We start from the raw sequence: 19091 nt of genomic DNA, 5'->3' as shown, positions 1-19091 counted from the left end.
AAACAACAATATTATGACTCTTGTTGCATTAATAGATTTGCAATTTTAAAACTATAGTCCATACATAACAACAAATTTCCTTTTCTTGTAATAAGATGCTATATGTCTCATAAAGTCTCATTTCAAATCTCCTCTTGCTTGCAGATCCATATCAAATTCTATCCTCTCACACTACTGTTTATACATTCTCAGTCTCATCTTTTGATCCACCTTAAATCTCCTTTCCAATTGTTTTGCATAAAGATTTACAATGACCACAATTTCAAACTTGTGGTGCCAATCATAGATCCTTCACATTCTACATATACAAACCCTGTTCCTTTTTTTTTTTTTTTTTTTTTTGACCATCGTAGCTCTGTCATTTTTATTTTAAGGTCAGGCCAACTATATACCAGAACCATCTTCAAAAAATCCTCTGCTGCATTTAGAGAATTTCCATTACAATGTCTTATTCCATATATCACAGCTGACTTCTCCTTTTATGCAAATGAAAATTGTAAGGCTTACAAAGTCACAGTCTAACTCTCATCTTGCTTGCAGATCCATTCTATTTAATGTCCTCTTGCTTGTAGTTTATATCTTCTCAATACTATTTAGAACTTATTTCCTTCAATCTGTTTTGCACAATCCTCTATCGTTTCTCAGTCTGTCTGTCCAAACAGCAAGTCAGTACAATCCATCTTATTAACCTCTGTCCTTTAAAAGGTCTGTAATATTGCATCTCTTATACTCTTGCAGGCTACATTCCATTTGCCTCATGACAAGATAGAATGTGGAATGTATTTGAAATCCAACTGCAGCCATGCCTTCAGAATCCTATTAACTCTTTTTTTTTTCTTTTTTCTTCCTTTAACATAGAAATTTCCAAACAAAAATAAACATTTCAACCAAGAACACAAATATTTCCATCCAAGTCTCTATTAAGTAGCCATTGGTGATTCACACTGCTCCAAAAACTCCTTAAGTTTATCTGCAGTATCAAAATTCAAAGTTTTATTTTTATAAGTGACCCGCATAGTTGCCGGGTATATGAGCCCATATCTAGCTCCCAGACTTCTCAGCTGTGGTCTCAGGTCTAATAGCTGCTTTCTCTTTTGTGCCGTTGCTCTGGCAAAGTCAGGCACTATGTAAATCTTTGAATCCTGACACTTTAAGTTTTTATTATCTTTAGCTAATTTAATTATTTCAGCTACCTGTTGATATCTAAGTAGCTTAAAGATCAGTGGACGTGGTCATTTTTGGCTGATTGATAATCTCGTTGGGACCCTTTGTGCACGTTCTATTTCCAATGGAAACTTGTTTTGCATCGGGAGCACCTTGGGCAAAAAATTAATAAAAAATCCAATCGGATCCGAATTTTCAATTCCCTCCGGGACCCCAAGCACCCTTAAATTGCTCCTTCGTTCCCTATTGGACAAATCTTCCAGCTCCCTTTTCAGTGCTTCAATTTCCTTACTGTGTTCCATGTGCTTTATACTTTCCTCCTCACACTTTTCCACTCTTTTCTCAATTTGATCCACTTTCAATTCCATTGCTTGCAGTTTATTTGATAAACATACCACCTCTTCTTTCACTTCTTTTATATTTTTAGCGCATTCCAATACTATTTCCTTTACCGCCTGTATTTCCTTCATTATGTCTTTATTTTCTACATCCTCCGGCGGCAACGGAACTGACATCGGTGAAGCCGTATCAAGTTTCGATCGCTTCCCGCTTCCTGAGCTGCTCCCCGCCGCCAAATTTTTGTTTTGCTTTCCCGAAGCCATTATCCACCTCTACCTCACTTTTCAGAGTGAAATTTGAATTTTTTCTGGCTATGATCTCTGTCAAATAGCTTGTCTTCACAGAGCAACTCCACTACCCAGCCATTTAGTTCCGCTCCAAAGCCCCGCCCCGCTCTAAATTAATATTACTATTCCCCAATACAAGATTATAGGGTCTCACCATTGTATTAGAAAGGAGGAATTCAAAGAGTTCCTCCTTTGCAATGTTCCATTTTTTGGGAGGGATATAAAGTAATGTAGCAGATAAAATATCCTCTAAACCATTATTCAAAATCCTACAGGTTAGTATTTCAAAATTCTCAGTGGATTTTGAATCTAACAACTTGAACTCAAAGCAGTCCTTAAGGATGATGGCTAATCCACCTCCCCGCTTCCAAGTTCTAGATATGGATAATATTTTAAAACCTTGTGGAAGGCAATCCTAACTGACTACAGCCATTCAGAAAGTGGGGCGGGCCCAAGCAGCAGCGTAGAAAGCACGCTTCTACTATCCCATACACCGCTGGATCACCAGGCTTATGAGGCGTTTCAAAAAGGTACTGCGGGGAAGATTGCATGCAATCGCTGCTGCCGGATAGTGAGGAAGAACATGGGGATGGGGAAGAATGGGTGGAGAGGAAAGAAAGGGACTGCATTGGAGGAATGAAAGAGGGGAAAAGATGCCAGCATCAGGGGGGGCGGGGGGAGCAGGCCAGGGAGATACATGGCCTTGAGATGGGGTGGGGGAGGGGATCTTTAGAAGAAGGGAAGAGACAGAGGAGAAGCTGAACATGGGGAGAGATAAGAACATAGAAGAGAGATGCTGGGCGAGGAGGGATAGCAGGGTCAGGGGTGCAGACTGTCAATGGTAGACAGGGAGAGGGTAGGAACAGTGGAACATAGAGGCAATGCTGGAAAATGGAGGAAATTAAGACACTGAGGGACAATTCTGGAAAAAGGGCAGATGGGGACATGGAGGTAAGATAGGGACAGGAACAGAGAAGGAAGATGCTGTGTAGGGCAAATAGGGGTGCAGAAGGAACAAGGATGGTGGACCTGGGAATAGAAGAAATGTCAGAGGGACAGGAGACCCTGCACAAACAGAAGAAACAGATAAAAACAGAAAAGAGACACATGGAGTCAAAGTAAATTACCCAAAAAAACCCAAAACTTAATTTTTTTTGTCCCTGTATAAATGCATTTTGGAAACTAATTTGGCCCCAAATTAATGAATTACTAGAAAATCATGTAGGACTCTCATATGATACTATACTATTTGGTACAGCAATGAGAACTCAGAGTCCGATTTCAGCAAACAATAACAAACTATTATTAATATTGACAGGGGTCGCCATGCAACAAATAACTCAAAATTGGAAGGACTACACCAAATTAAATTTTACATTTGGTGGAATTCAGTTTGTAATATATACAAAATGGAAAAAACAATAGCATTACAACAGGGAAATATTCATACTTTTAAGAAAATTTGGGAACCATTGACTCAATATTCCAATGATCAGGTTTCATAGCACATTAGTAATGGATATATTAGATTGGGGAAAGGTGGGAATGTATATTATATGGATTTAAGAAATGAAGAAAGGGGAGGGTTATATTTTATGTGATAAGATGAATTACTTGTAATCACAATTTCTCATGTATTAATTGAAGTTTATGTAAAATTAAATTATTGTAAGAATGAAAATTTTTTATAAGATATACAAGTAATCTAACTCCTATTCCAATAACTAAATCAACGACTCAAACAATATGGCTCAATCCAAAGATCAAAGTTGGCGGTTTTAAAATTATCTGGAAACATTGGATGATAGCTGGAATTCGTATTTTAGAGGATGTAATGAGTTTTCACAATTGCAAAATAAATTCGGTTTGAATAAATCACAATATTTCAGATGGATGCAATTGAAGCAGGCCATTCAGGTAGGGTTCCCTGAATGGAAAAATCTTAATAACTATCATAGTATGGAATTCTTATGTTTTCAGATAGACTCCATGGGTCACCAGGCCGCAATGTGGTATAAATTAATATCTGGATTCGTACATAAAAAGAAAAAAAATGGTCTTAGAGATATTTGGAGCATTGAGATTAAGCATCAGATTAATGCATCTCAATGGCCACGACTTTGGTCTTGGAGGTTAAAATGCACATTGTCAGCTTCTATGAGACAAACTTGGTTTTTTATTTTACATAGAGCTTTATGGACCCCCACACGTTTACATAGAATAGATAGCTCTAAGTCTAATAGATGCTGGTATTGTCATCTTGAAGCAGGGACATTAGATCATCTTTTATTCTATTGTCCATTCATATTAATATTTTGGAAATCAATTTGGCCTCAAATTAATAGGATGTTAGAAAATCCAGTAGCCTTGACATATGATACGATTCTGTTTGGTACTGCAATGAGAGCTCGAAGTCAAATTTCATCAAATAACAATAAACTTTTATTTATATTGACTGGAGTAGCAGTACAGCAAATTACACATAATTGGAAAAATTATGACAGATTAAACTATAATTTTTGGTGGAACTCAGTTTGCCATATATATAAGATGGAGCGTACATTTGCAACACAAAAAGGATATATGGATAAGTTCAAGAAAATTTGGGGACCATTAACAGATTTTTGCAATGACTGATTTTAATTTTTTCCCATAATAAGATAATGGTTAAAGAAGGGAGGGAGGGAGGGAAGGGGTAAAGAATTTATTCTCTTTATTATACATTATAAAAAATATATCATAATGAATGAATGATAGTCCTATGAGAAATTAATGTGATAAAGGGAGAGAAAAGGGTTCATAATTAAATAATAATTGATAAAATCATTACAATATATATGTTATATAAATTCATAAGAAAAATAATATAAAATATGGTTTATATAAAATACATTATAGAGATATCAAGTGTATTGTTAACATAAATGTATGGAAAATTTATAACACTTGTTGATATGTGAAAAAATCAATAAAAAAAAAAAGAATGAAAAATTTATAAATAAAATACTAAAAAAAACCCAAACAAACAAAGGTAGAAAAAGTATTTTATTTTGCATTAATTAATTTAAGTGTTAGCTTTTGGAAATAAACATCTCTGATATCTTGCATTTAAAAAAAAAGGTACTGCGGGTTGGGGGGTGTTTTAAAAGGAAGGGCGGGTGAGTGGGCATGGGTGTGTCTGTTTTAAAAAGGTGGGTGGGATTTTTAAAAAGGTACCAGGAGGTGGGGGAGGAGGGAGGAAGAAAAATTTGTTAGCTGGCTTGGACAGATCCCTCCTGTCCCAGCCTACCACCAGAGGTGAGGGGGGAGGGCAGGTTACATTTCAGGGCAGTGGGACAGGGTACAGAGCCTGGTAGGGAAGGGGGGGAACAGGGTGCAGAGCCTGGCTGGGAGTACAGCCTGGCAGGGAGGGGGGACAGGGTGCAGAGCCCAACAGGGAAGGGGGGACAGGGTGCAGAGCCTGGCAGGGAGGGGGGACAGGGTGCAGAGCCTGGAAAGGAAGGGGGGACAGGGTGCAGAACCTGAGTGTGGGGTTGGGTGCAGAGCCTTGCAGGGAATGAGGGAGGCTGGGTGCACAATTTGGTTCAGAGTGTTTTTTTTTTTCTTGTTTTCCTCCTCTAAATCAAGGGTGCTTCTTATGGTCAGGTGCGTCTTAACAGGAAAATCTAAATTACCTTGCAATGGCAATCAAGTTGTAAAACTTTGATCTAGGTTCTTATTTTTACAAAGCCAGGACCGGATTTTATGAAGTGGGGCTTTCAAACAGCTAATTTTTAATATTCTGATGCAACTTGTTACAAGAAACGTGTAGCACATAACTGGTGTACAGCGGGAAGAGGAATGCCTGCTTGTAGAGCAAAGGAGCATAACAGTTGGTGGCTTTTAGCCAGTCTGTGACCTATCAAAGATGCCCAGCTTTACAGTATAAATCAGTCAGGGAGATCCAGACTTCCCTGCCCAGGGGAATAAGTTAATTACCTCCTTTCCACAAAAAATTCTGAACAAGACCAGTTGGACTAGCAACTTATCCTTTCTGGAAAGATATAATGATGATTGAAAAACATAATTCCATTTAGGCAAGACAGCTATTCAAAGTAAAGCTACTCGTCTCATCATGGAAAATAGTAAATTAAAGCAAATATTAATTAAAACTCTTGTAAACATCAAGAGGCTTGATATTTACTCTATACATATGATTAATTGATTGAGACAGTTGTAAACTAGAGAATGACACGGTGACAAAATTCATCACCGTTCCCGTCCCTGCGGATAACCGCATGAAACCATCTTCATGTCATTCTTTAAGGAGAGAGGGAAGAATCAGAGTATAATTGGGTACAACCACTGACCCGCAAGCTTTGTTTTGAAGAATGCTGGTGTAGAAGGACCGAGGTTGAAATAGACACTAGAAAATGACATGGGATTATTTCCCGCGAGGACGGGAACGGTGATGAATTTTGTCACCGTATCATTCTCTATTGTAAACCTAAATAGGTAGAACTACTTTTCACAACCCCCCTCCCCTACCCATTGGAATGGAAAGATTGCTCTAACAAAAACAGCTAAAATATTAATAGGGATAGCCACTGTTTTTTGATCATTTAAACCCTACTTCTAGTCCAAGAGTAGCCAAGAAGCGTAAGAGACAAGGTATTGAATCCAAAGGTCTAGTAAGAGAAATAAAAACTTCATCTGCAAAGAGCACAGTTATCGCTGGGCCTCCTAGATTTACTCCACAGATTCCTGGATACAAAGTGGTTCCAAAATAAGGCAGGTAAAATTGAGGAAAGGGAACAACTTTGTCTCATTCCCTGCTGTATCTGGAAAGGCAGAGAAATTATCCCATTTACTAGAATTGCTGCTTTTGGTTCATGTGTTGTTATACAGTAGTTTGTAGCTTGTCAGTTTATTAGCTATCCAGTTGCACTGTACCTTCTATTATTGCAAGAGCTTTGAAAGTAGGTAGGAATTCCTCTGCCTCTGTCTTCTAATAGTGGGTCAAAACCCATTTGTCTGGACTGTTTTGGAAGATTCAAGGAAAGGAAATGAATGATAATTTGCCGCTTTTTCTGCAACTGAGGGTTCTACCTACAGAAAAGGTTGGTTAATATGTCCACCTGTTTCTGAATTCAGGAAAACATGGGATAAGCACATAGTATCTCTAAGAGAGGGGAAGGGATAGTAGATGATATGGCTGGATAGAGTGGATAAACCATATATGGTCCTTTTCTGCTGTCATTTTCTCTGTTTCTATAGTTTTTATTATATTCTTCAATCCATTAGGAATAAAATCAATATTCAATGTAATGTTATTTCTCTGTGTTGTGTTTTCTGTGTGTACATTTTTGTACAATATATTAATCTTATTAATTCAGTGAAATGGTAACGGTGTACAAGTTGTATATGTACTTTCAATCATTGTGGTACATTCTCTCTTTTCAGAACTGGATGAAAAATAGTTTGAAAATTCATAACCAGCAGCTGCAGGACCAGGTGTGGGAGTTATTTTCAGAAGCTATCAGCACTGTAAGTCTTGCAAAGTCAAATTCAAATATGAAAAATTGCCAGTTTGAAAAGGATGTGTGGATTTTGTATGTTCTCACTTCATGGATTCATGAAAATAAAATTTATAATTACTGTATTTAATTTGTTTGTTTAGAGAGGACTATACTTAACCCTCTTCTCTCCTACCACACCCATAGCCTTTACTTGGTTTTTGGTCACCCGACTTTAAAACACTATCAGAAAGTATTGGCTTATTGTGATCATATGAGAGCATTTCATGATGCTGTGTGATTCAGTTCCAATTTACATATAGAGCTCTTCAGGTGCACAGCCAAAACCAGGTACTGAGAACAGATGAGAGGATTGGTTGGAGTGGTTTGGAATTGAAGGAGAAAAAGGCAAGATAAATGGATAAGTATATAAGGAAGATAAATTGTATAAATAAGGTGGTAGGATTACATTCTAGTGATGAAGGCATACGAGTGTTGAATCAGTGGGTTATTCACCTCTAATTGCGAGTTGTGTAGAAGGCATCATCTATATTTTTCAGCTCCGCCTCCTGTATTACTGGGTTGTGCTGTAACTCCTTAATATCTCCTTCTAAATGCAAATTCAAGGGGTCTTTTTGAGTTTCTCTGATTTCAGTTTGTTGTTTTTAGTTTTTTATCCTGATTTTGAGGATTCTCAGTGCTTTAGAGGTCCCCAGTTTTCCTATAGAAGCTCTGCCTTGGAGAAGACATAGAGTCGTCAGAAGTCTGTAGCTGGGAGGGAAGTCCTTTTACAGGGCACCTAACTATCCAGCCTGTACCTAGTTTTTACCAGAGCTTGAGTGCAGGCTGTGTCCTGTTGGTCCTGAGGACTTTATCGGGTGTCGGCTGTGTTCCACCCCTGACGACATGTAAGGAGCTGTGGTGGGGCTGGGGTCTCAAGCTATAACACAGTCTGACTGGCAACCCAGAGAAACAAGTATTTGGAACTATTTTTACATGCTTGTCTGAGGCAGTGGTCTTCTTCATCTTCTAGCTCCTGTTTCAACTGAAGCAGGCACAGAAACAAAAGAAATGTGAGTACTCTCCATTGTAGTCTATGGGAGACATTGGGGGGGGGGGGATTCTGGGGCTTGAATTTGGGATTCCTACCTCAAAAACCCCCTTTCCTGAACTTTTTATTTAGCGCCCCATGGCAGTTTTTTTTTATGCCAAAACGCTGCCATGGCAGCCATCTTGGATTTTTCAGTCTGATTTTAGAAGCCTCTATCTATCCCCAAAATACCTCCAATTTTGATTAAAATCGTTAGAGGTCAACTCCTCAGGTGGTTTTACCCCTGATTAATGCCAGATTTGCACTGGATGGCAAACTGAGGAACGTTTGTGGGGCGGAAGCACCGGGCTTAGCCCCCACTAATCCGTATAGGACAATACAATCGTAGATGGCTGATTTTTTGGGACACAAATTCCTCCTGGAGCTCTCAGATAGCAACTAAGCATTTTCAGCGTACCTCTGGGCCCAAGAGGAGACCAAAGAGGAGTCCCTGCAGGTGTTCTCAAGGCATACTGTTCATTTTTTTAAGGCTTATGTTTGAAATCTATATGGGTTTTCAGGATCTATCTATACCATCCTGGGTCATACCAGTTGTTGCACACAAGGGTTTCCCCTCTCTGAGCGCAGTTCCCCTCTGAAGGTTCATTTGCAGAAACTGCAGTTACCAGATGCTAGGGTCCACCTTGAGGGTTAGCACCCAAGAAAAGGGTCATCATAGACAATATGATGAAACCTTCTGCCTAATGTGTGACAGCAGCCAAGAAAGCAAACAGAATGCTAGGAATTATTTAAAAAGGGATGGTTAATAAGACTAAGAATGTTATAATGCCCCTGTATTGCTCATCTGGAGTATTGCATTCAGTTCTGGTCTCCTTAACTCAAGAAAGATATAGCGGCACTAGAAAAGGTTCAAAGAAGAGCGACCAAGATGATAAAGGGGATGGAACTTCTCTCGTATGAGGAAAGACTAAAAAGGTTAGGGCTCTTCAGCTTGGTAAAGAGACAGCTGAGGGGAAATATGATAGAAGTCTGCAAAATCCTGAGTGGAGTAGAACGGGTACAAGTGGACTGATTTTGCCAGAGATTGTGGTAAGAGCAGAGAGCGTAGTTTGTTTTTAGAAAGGTTTGGACAATTTCTTGGAAGAAAAGTCCATAGTCTATTATTGAGAAAGACATGGGGGAAGCCACTGCTTGTCCAGGATTGATAGCATGGAATGTTGCTACTCCTTGGGTTTTGGCTAGGTACTAGGGACCTGGATTGGCCACCTTGAGAACGGACTACTGGGCTTGATGGACCATTGGTCTGACCCAATAAGGCTATTCTTATGTTCTTAACTGGGGGTTCAGTCAGAGAAAGACTGGGATGACTGGGAGTCAGAATCGGTGCTTTTGTTCCCTCAAAATGAATCTTCAGTTTTGAAGGATTCAGGGTCTGAGGCAAGGGCCACCAGTCAGGACGGACAACATTTGAGAGGTCTACAAGCAGGAATTCTCTGACATCAGAGAAAGGGCGGGACCGCCGGCAGAGGAAGCAGCGCAGGGCTCAGAGAAGGGGCGGGACCGCCGGCAGAAGAAGCAGCAGGGCTCACTGGCATCGGGAACCAACGGTAGGCTGCTTCTCCGTGCGGGGGGGCTGGGGAATGAATCGGACGTCGGGGGATGCGAGCGGTCCTTCAGAGTGGGGGTGCGAGCGGTCCTTCGGGGTGGGGGTGAGAGCGGTCCTTCGGAGTGGGGCATCAGGCTTTCAGGGCAGGGCGGCGAAAGGAGAGTCGGGACGAGAGGAGAGTCGGGGCAGAGGGCAGGGCGGCTAGAGGAGAGTTGGGGCAGAGGGCAGGGCAGCGAGAGGAGAGCCGGGAAGGCAGAAGGAGATTTTAATTCATGGAGCAGCATGCGCGGTAAACGCGTGTGCGCGCTATATATTAATTTCTTTACATAAATTTTGGTTTCCCGCGCATTATACCCGTGTGCGCGTTTTACACAGGTGTGCGGTATATTCGTGAAAATACGGTAGTCCTAGATCTGAAGTCTGTCAATGCGGCACTGAAATAGCCCCAATTCTAGAAGGAGACTGTTCATTTGATCATAGCCTAGGTAGCACTGGGGAAATTTCTGGCGTTGATGGATTTGATGGAGGCTTAATTGCATTTGCCCATATTTCCTGCTCACAGGATGTTCCTAAGATTATATGTGCTAGAGAGACATTTTCAACTCATGGTGCTCCCATTCGGACTGGCAGTGGCACCTCACATCTTTAACAAGGTGATGGTCTTTGCAGCAGTGCATCTTCACAAGGCAGTGATCCAGGACGTCCAAGATTGACGATGAGAAAGCAGTGACACAAGTGGTCTGGCTGCTGCAGGACTTTGGTTGGATCATCAATTTTTGGAAGACCCACCTGAAGCTGATACATTACCTTGATTGCTTGGGGATCCGCTTCAGCATGGTAGAAGGCCATGCTTTCCTTCCAGAGCTATACAAACTAAAGTTGAAAAGCCAGATTTGGGGATCCTGGTGAAGCCAGCTCCTATGGCTTGACATTATCTACAGGTGCTGGGGTCGATGGTAGCGACCATAGAAGTAGTTCCTTGGGTGAAAACTCATCTACGCTCACTTCAGGATGTGCTGTTGTCCCATTAGTCTCCGCAGATGGATGCTTTCCAGATGCCACTGTCCTGGCCAACTATGGTACGTCAAAGTTTGCATTGGTGGCTCCAGCCGGAGTCTTTATCAAAAAGCTTGCCTCTAAAGGAAATAGTTCATCAATAAGATTGGAGGTGCGAGCCATTCATCTAACACTTAAGACATTGGAGAACACCCTGGAAGGCAAAACATAAGAACATATGGCATATATCAACGGGCAGGGAGGCACCAAAAGTGCCCCATTGAGCCTGGAGGCCCACTTGTGGTTTTGCTGATCAGAAGTTCCCCTAAATGGGCAGGGAGGCACCAAAAGTGCCCCATTGAGACTGGAGGCCCAATTGTGGTTTTGCTGCTCAGAAGTTCCCCTACAGGCTCTATCAGCAGCACTTGTAACAGGAGTGGACAATGTACAGGCTGATTATCTCAGCTGGCAGACCCTGGACCTGGGGGAGTGGTCTTTGTTCCAGAAAACCTTAGACAACACTGTGCATCGATGGGGCCAGCCGAAGTTCATTTTGATGGTGTCGGAAGCCAACAACAACAACAAAAAAAAGGCTCTCGTTTCTTCAATTGAAGATTCGAGCCTGGAGACACCAGCATGGATGCTCTACTACAACCTTGGCCAGAGAAAGGGTTGTTATACATGTTTCCCCTGTGGCCCATGATAGGCCGGGTCATTCGAAGAATAGCAACCCGCATGGGGTTAGTAATCCTGGTTGCTGTAATTTAGCCGTGTCAGCTGTGGTGCGTGGATATGGCTCATCTACAGAGGGACAAGTGTTTCAAACTACCACTTCATCCAACTCTTCTCTTGTAGGGTCCAGTTGCCCTGGGGGATCTAGAATGTTTTGGACTTAGTGCAGAAGAGCTACTCAGAGGTGCTCATAGCTACTCTCCTAGGATGTAAGAAACTGGCTATGGTCACAGCCTGTGCTAAGGCTTGGGAAAAAGTTTCTGCAATAGAGTGCTAAATAGAATGTGGCCCCTTTTAAGGCTCCAATATCAGTGGTCCTGGAGTTTCTTTAGGACTGTTTTGAGAAGGGCCTGGCAATTGATTGGTTCACTCGCGTGCAGGTGGCAATCTTCTCGTGTTTTAGGGCTTGAGTAAAGAAAGTTTCTTTGGCCTCTCATTCTGATGTAGCCAGATTTTGAAGTAAATGTTGAGGCTGCATCATTCTGCATGGCAGCTGTTCCCAATGTGGAATCTTAACATTATTTTGCATGCCCTGAATAAGGCCCTATACGAGCCTTTACCAGAGGCATCGCTGATGGATCTTACCATTAAGATGGTTTTCCTGGTAAGTACATAAGAATTACCATACTGCAATTGGGTGCTGCAGCAGCACTTCTCTTCCCCTCCCCAGTTGGGTGCAGCAGCAGCACTTCTCTTCCCCCCCCCCAATTGGCTGCAGCAGCTTTTCTCTTCCCCCTCCCCCCAAAAAATAGGGTGCAGCAGCAGCAACATTTCTCTTCCCTTCCCCCCCAAAATGGGTGCAGCAGCAGAACATTTCTCTTCCCCCTCCCCTCCCCCATTTTCAGCAGCATTTTTCTTCCCATCCCTCCCATGTCACACACCTGTCAGCAGAGTCGCTAAACAAGCTGTAAGCTTCCCTCCATCGCTGACCTATCTTCCATAGGTCAGCGACAGAGGTAGCTTACAACTTGCTGCTTTTACTTACTTCGGGCCTTCCTCGTTGTCGGGTCCTGCCTTCACGGAAACAGAAAGTAGACAGGACCCGGCAGCCAGGAAGGCCCGAAGCAAGGAAGAGCAGGAAGGCAAGTTTTAACTTCCCTCCGTCGCTGACCTATCTCCCGCATGCTCCGGGGCTCTAATGGTATCACTGTCCGTGCCGGCTTCCCTTCTCTTCCCTATCCCCCCCCACCCAACTTCCGGTTTTGGAGGAAAGAGAAGAGAAGCCGGCACAGACAGTGGTACCGTTAGAGCCCCAGAGCACGGGTTCAAGTCGCTTGCTGCCGTTTTTTTTTTTTTAAAGTCAAGCGGGAACTTTCGGCGGCTGTTCAATATTGAGCAGCGGCGGCAGCAGGATTCACACCAGATGACAGCCGGGTGCCCGGCTAAAAGGCGCTAGGGAGAACACTGTACTTATATTAATTTATACATTCTTGTGAGTAGTTGAAATCGTAGCTTATATTTATTTGCCATTTTCAGCTAATTTTAAAAGAACCTGTCAGTCAGCAAGAGAAGTCATCTCAAGATGTGGAGAGTCACCAAAGAGAAAGTGAATTGGCATCTGGAGAAGCCAATAGTGTAACCAAAGAAAGCAACACAAAGAAAAAGAATAGGAGAGAGCGCAAGGAAGAAAGACAAAAGGCTAAGAAAAAAGAAAAGAAAGTATTAAAATTGGAAAGCCAACAGGAAGATTTGGGAAAGAAAGGAAAAAAGCGAGAAAGAAAAGATTCTCTTGTGGATGAGGATAGAGTCCCTGGGGCAGCCCTGGCTGTAGAGAGGAAGAAAAAGAAGCAGCTGCGGGGGAAAGAAAGTGCTACATGCTCACAAATGAATGGAGATGGGCATCATATTGAAATATCTGAAGATGGAAAGACAAAAGCTAGCATCAACAAACGAAAACGCAATCATTCTGAAGGTATTGTGTCCATGTAACATATAATATTGTTTCATAGATGAAATTTTTGATCAGGAAGGTGGTAGTATGCAGCAATTTTATAACTGTGTAATAATTTTTTTAATTCTTGTATTATGAAACTCATAGGTGAACCATATTTCAATCCCAAAAAACTTAATAGTGAACCAAATGTTCTAGCAGAAGAAACAGAAGAAAGTGTAAGCAGAATGAAAGGTACAGTATATTCTAAACTCTTTAAGGCTTTTATAACCTGATTGTCCTGTAGACCAAGCCAGATGCATGGCTTTCATTCCCCTACTAATAGAAAGAGGTGAGAACTAACACGTCTCCAGAGATGACATCACTGTATAAGGAATTGTGCTCTGAACAAGTCTTGATAGTCTTTTTAATAACATAATAGTGATTGTTGAAGTCTTCTTGTGCAAGGAAGGCATCGTAGCCAAATCAGAGCAGGACAGTCAGCAACATCAGAGTGATTCAGACCTTGGAATTGCCAAATTTAATTACAAATTTACATTAATTATGCCCGCCACTCCTAATAGATTGAACTTTCTGGGGTCCCTCTTCATAAGTTTGGGCAGGGTCTCTGACTAAAAAAATTCCAAGTTGATTATTTGTAATTTTAGGTGTATTTTTTAAATTGTATTCCACTTTTGCTTGTTTGAAAGAATGAAAAAAGATGGATTCTAAATTTTGAAATTAAATTGAACTGAATTATAGATATTGTCTGGAACTACCTCCAGGTATTGAGTTCTAAGGCTTCCACAATCATTCTGATCCCACATGTGAGAGCTCAACATGTGGTGCTTGCAAAGTAGTCAACAAGCAAAAGAGAATTTAACAATTCTGCAGTGAATCTTTAGACAGCCAAAAAACGAAAAAGAACTGCAGAATCGATGTACTTGATGCAGGTGCTTTGTTCAATCAAATAGAATATCGTGTGGTAGTAATAACAGTTCAAATCCACTTATGTTTTAGATAGTTCAGATTCACATATGTTATGGACAATTTAAATCAACATTTGCTTTATCGGGTGCAGACTCAACACAGTCTGTGTTTCAAGAGAAACATCTTCCTCAGGGGTCCTAATAATGAATGAAGATGTGTAAGTTGATACTGAAGTGATTAAAAAGAGCTACACAGAGTGGTTAGAGATTGTCCCTACTAGCTCCACTGTTTTCACTAAAACACAATGTCATTCAGAAGTTGATTTAGAAATCAGTCTGTCGTGGTGACTAATTTGAAAGATCAGTGTGCCGTGATTGAAATAATATTAATGTGACAAGTGTGGGGTGGTTGTACAGTTTGCCATGCTGAAATTGTGCTGTTTCATAAATGAAAAAGTGAATAGAGTGAACAAAAATGAACTAACCAATCTAAAAAAATGTGCAGGAGGGGCAGTATTAGGTCATTGACCCCCAAAGCATAGACAAGCTTAAGTTAATGAAAGCCAAAGTGGATACACAAAAAGTGTATGGATGAACTCGTGAGGATGAAAATGAATAAAGTTATTTCCAGTGGAATAGGTAAGACATTCTAGGCAGTAGGGTTATTTCCCTTTAGCCGCATGGTTGCAGAGGCAATCCACTCCAGATTTTTCACTCTGCCTCTGGTGTACTTCACTGTGCAGTTTAGTGCCCTCTACAGTTTTTTCCTTTTGCATGCATGGCTGCAGTTGTGTCTGTTCAACTCTCCCCATTTCCTTATTTTTAATTTGATGTAATTTTGTCCCCTTTTCGGGTAGTTCAATGCTTGGAGCAATTTCGCAACTGCCTACTTGAATATTCACAGACTCTAGTTTGTAGCTGACAGCTCAATCCCACAGGATACCTGTTAGCCAGCCTGCAAAGTTTTCTGCAGAGCTCAGGGACATCCCTGAAGTGGTCTCGCCTCCTGTTAAGCAGGGGTTGAGCACAGGCTGTTAGGTATCCTTAGGAGGCTCGGCAGTGTCTAGCAGGGGGCCAGCTGCATCATCACGCCTCCGCCCATCCAGGTGCGCATCCGGTGGTCTGCAGGGATGGAGGTGTAGTCAGACATGGGAGTCTGATTTGGAAGCCTGAAGATCAGATTTATGAAGCATTCCCAGCATTGTGGCAGTGAGTTTAATCATCTAGCAGGCTTGCAGCACTTCTGACGGATCCTCTCAGGTCACAGTGAGTAAACAGGCTGACAGCCTGTGAAAGACATTGGGGGAGGTTTAAAAAGTAGGGTTTTAGAGATTTCTGAGTGTTCCACTCTTTTCCCTTCCTCAAAAATCCTAAAATCACTGGTTTTGAAGTTCGGGAACGGTGTAAAAAATAATGTGATTTTAGTGCAAATTTAGTGCCGGCAGCCATTTTGGATTTTTAGCTGTCTCTTTTTCTTCAGCTTCCTGCGTTCTCAAAACTTCATTTTTGACCTGGAAAACTGCTGGGATGGAGTCCTTGGGCTCTCCTCATGTGGATTCATGCCAGGATTGCGCAGAGTTAACGCTTTTAAAGCATCCTTGCACCATGTGGTGCAGCCGGGGAGGGGGGAAGCTGTGGTGCTCAAATTAATTTCTCTCCTGCTGCAACATGCGCTCAAAGGGGTAACCAAACCGGTGGGGTGGACGTCACTGTTTTCAGGGCTTGGCATGGCTGATACTCCTATCTGCCAGGCTGTGGATCCTCCGCAGCCCAAGAAACGCAAGTGCAAGTCATCTAAGGGTGCCCTAGGAGCTGGACACTTTCTCCAAATTCATGAAATTTTTGTGGTTGGAGTTTCAGACTAAGTGTTCTCCCCCTGAAAGCTCTCAATCCCTCTCCATGGCGTCTTTAAGTAGTATGGTGCCTTTGGGTATGGCCTGATGTGGCTTTTACACTGCCTAATCTTGATCTGAGGGACCCAGATGCTGATGTCTCCCTTACTGATCCCTTGTTTGCAGGTTCAGCACTTCAAGGAGTGGGAGACTAGGGGTTCTGTGCTGGATCGGCGGATCCTCCGGGGATTGTAGATCCTGTAGATGATTCTACGGTTTTGCACTTATTTAAGTTTGCAGTGCTGCCAGATCTCATTTCTGAGTCATTGCAGGAGTTGAACTTAGTTTCTCAGCCGTCTCCATCCACCTCTTTTTTGCTATGTGGTGTGCACTCGCAGTTAGCTACCTTTCCCTGGCACCCTGACATGAGTGTTTTGGTTTCAGAGCAGTTTGACTCTCTAGAAGGTTCTCTGAAGATTGCTAGATCTATGTCCCACTTGTATTCTGTGGCACAGGAATGACAGCAGCTTTTGGCACAGCCCAGGGTGGATTCCTCGGTTGCACAGGTGACTTAAGCACACCTCTCTGCCCAGTGAGGGTGGTATAATGTTGAAGGATATGTGGTCCTCTGGAAACTTTTTGAGGCTGCTAATTTGGGTATTAAGGCTGCTTCAGCAACATCGTTCATGGCATGCACCTGTCTCTCTCAACTACGCAGCCTGGAGAGTGAGTTAATAGATCCCCCTCCTCAACATCTGATGGCTGGGACAGATTATATGGCGGATGCTTTGTTTGATCTCATGAGAGTTCTGGCTAAGATCTCTGCCCACTGGATGCTAAGGGTTCACCAATGGGCTGATGATTCCACCTCTAAGGCTACTCTGGCCAGACTGCCTTTTAAGGGGCAATTATTGTTTGGCAAAGGTGTGAATGACCTCATGGATTCTGTGATGGACCATCACCTTAAGACTCTGTCTGATAGTCGACCCAGACCCTTCAGGGGTTCTGGTCATTCTAATTTTCATGGCTCCCAGCATTCCGGACCATATGTGAATGCCAAGTCGCAGAGATTTTCCAAGAGCTCCCAACGCAGATACACTGGCTACAGATGTACCTTGCCTTCCTCCTCCCAGTCTGCGCCAGCCGTCAGAAAAGCTCAATAATGCCAGGCCGATGGATGCTCTGTGGTGCATAGAGGGCTGGCTCTTATCATTTCTCCCTGCCTGGATGCGCATTACGTCTGACCAACGGGTCTTGAACATCATTCGTATATAATTTGTATATAATCTGTTATTATCCCAGGACAAACAGGCAGCATATTCTCTACATGTGGGTGACGTCATCCACAGAGCCCCGTCGCGGACAGCTTTTCAAGCAAACTTGATTGAAGATCTAAAAGTTTGCTAGTGCTGCTCACGCATGCATGTGCCTTCTCGGTCCACTAGAGGGCGCATCCCCTCCTTGTGGTCTTCAGTTCTTAGTTTTCCGCGGAGCCAGAAAGCCTTGTCTCTCTTCTCTGCGTTCTCTAAGTGCCTTTCTAGCACTGCAGCTTCTTTATTTTGTTTCGGGAGTCGCTGTGCGGTTTGTTTCTTGTTTTTTCCTACATCGATTGTGTATTTTTGTTCCTTTGACTCGGCGACCAGGAGCTCCCGGTTCGCCATGGCTGTGGCCATCCATCAAATTTATGTCCCGGTCTCTTACCGGGTTTAAGAAGTGCTCCCAGTGCGGTTGGGTTATTTCCATCACCCGACGGACTCCTGTCCTCGTTGTGCCACTCTCCAGCCTCAGACTCTTCGACATCGTAGGGCCAGGATTGCGGAGCTCTTCGCCATGGAGGCTGCTCCTGCTTCGACCCCGGTCTCGGCCTCGGTGTCGGCCTCGAAGACCTCGGCCCCGGGCAAGTCTCCCTCGACCTTGAAGGCCTCGGCGGTCTCGGCCTCGAAGACCTCGGCTCCGGGTAAGTCCCCTCTTCCTCCTTCAGGTTCAGTCCAGCTGCCGAAGAAGCCTTCCTCGGAGTCTCTGGCCATCCAGGCGGTGAGTGTAGTCCCGCTGGCCTCGACGAGACCACCCTCCAAATCCTCCAAGCGTGCTTCCACCATACGGGAATACTCTTCTTCGAGGTCGCCCTCGGTGGAACGCACTGCTGCACCTACCTGGCCTTCTATGGTCACAGTGCCGATGTTTGAGGAGGTGCTGAAGGCCATCATCTCCTCGGAGCTCTCCTCGGCTTTGGCTCAGCTTGCGCCTGCCTCGACCTCGCGCGCTATGGAACAGCCTGAGCATCCCGTTGTGGGTTTTCGGGGCAAGGTACGCCAGTCTCGGCATCTATCCTCGTCTGATTCCTCGCCCCTTCCATCGAGGCATGCTTCTCCCTCGAGCCGGCCTCGGTCGAGGCACCAGTCGAGGCGCCTTGCGAAGTGTTCCCGGGATTCCCCCCCGAGGCGGCGTAGGTCTCCGGGTCCTCGCACTACCGGCTCCATTAAAACCTTGGACCTCACCTTGTCCAACCTAAGCCTTCTGCGGTCGCCTGTCCGGTCGGGGACCCCCCTACGCGAGGCGCCGGTCTCGAGGGACCCTGCCTCTTTTTCCTGGGGCCTGTCTTCCGGATGTGGTTCTCCGGGGAGGCGGCGTCGGACCTCGGTGGCACGGACCTCGGGGTCCTCCCCTGTGGGGACTTCTAAGCGCAGGTTTTCGTCGACTCCCCCCCCCCCCCCCCCGTTTTCTTAGCAGGGCTTCTTCGGCGTCCATGCTGGTGGATACGGATATCCTGGCGCAGTATTCCAGGGAGGC

At 43.6% G+C, this 19091-nt stretch overlaps 1 protein-coding gene across 3 annotated transcripts in view; it reads left to right on the top strand.

The window, feature by feature from the left end:
* The window catches only part of LYAR (Ly1 antibody reactive), a 65046-nt gene that overhangs the window by 27940 nt on the left and 18015 nt on the right, over window positions 1–19091 (top strand). For all 3 annotated transcript variants that reach the window (XM_033949304.1, XM_033949314.1, XM_033949324.1), the window contains exons 5-7: window positions 7233–7316; window positions 13147–13582; window positions 13709–13795. In XM_033949304.1, coding sequence (XP_033805195.1) covers window positions 7233–7316; window positions 13147–13582; window positions 13709–13795 — 607 coding nt within the window. The remainder of the gene's footprint in view (window positions 1–7232; window positions 7317–13146; window positions 13583–13708; window positions 13796–19091) is intronic.

Source organism: Geotrypetes seraphini, chromosome 1, assembly GCF_902459505.1.
Source record: "Geotrypetes seraphini chromosome 1, aGeoSer1.1, whole genome shotgun sequence".
NCBI lineage: Eukaryota > Metazoa > Chordata > Amphibia > Gymnophiona > Dermophiidae > Geotrypetes > Geotrypetes seraphini.
This window is presented reverse-complemented; position numbering and strand designations above follow the sequence as displayed.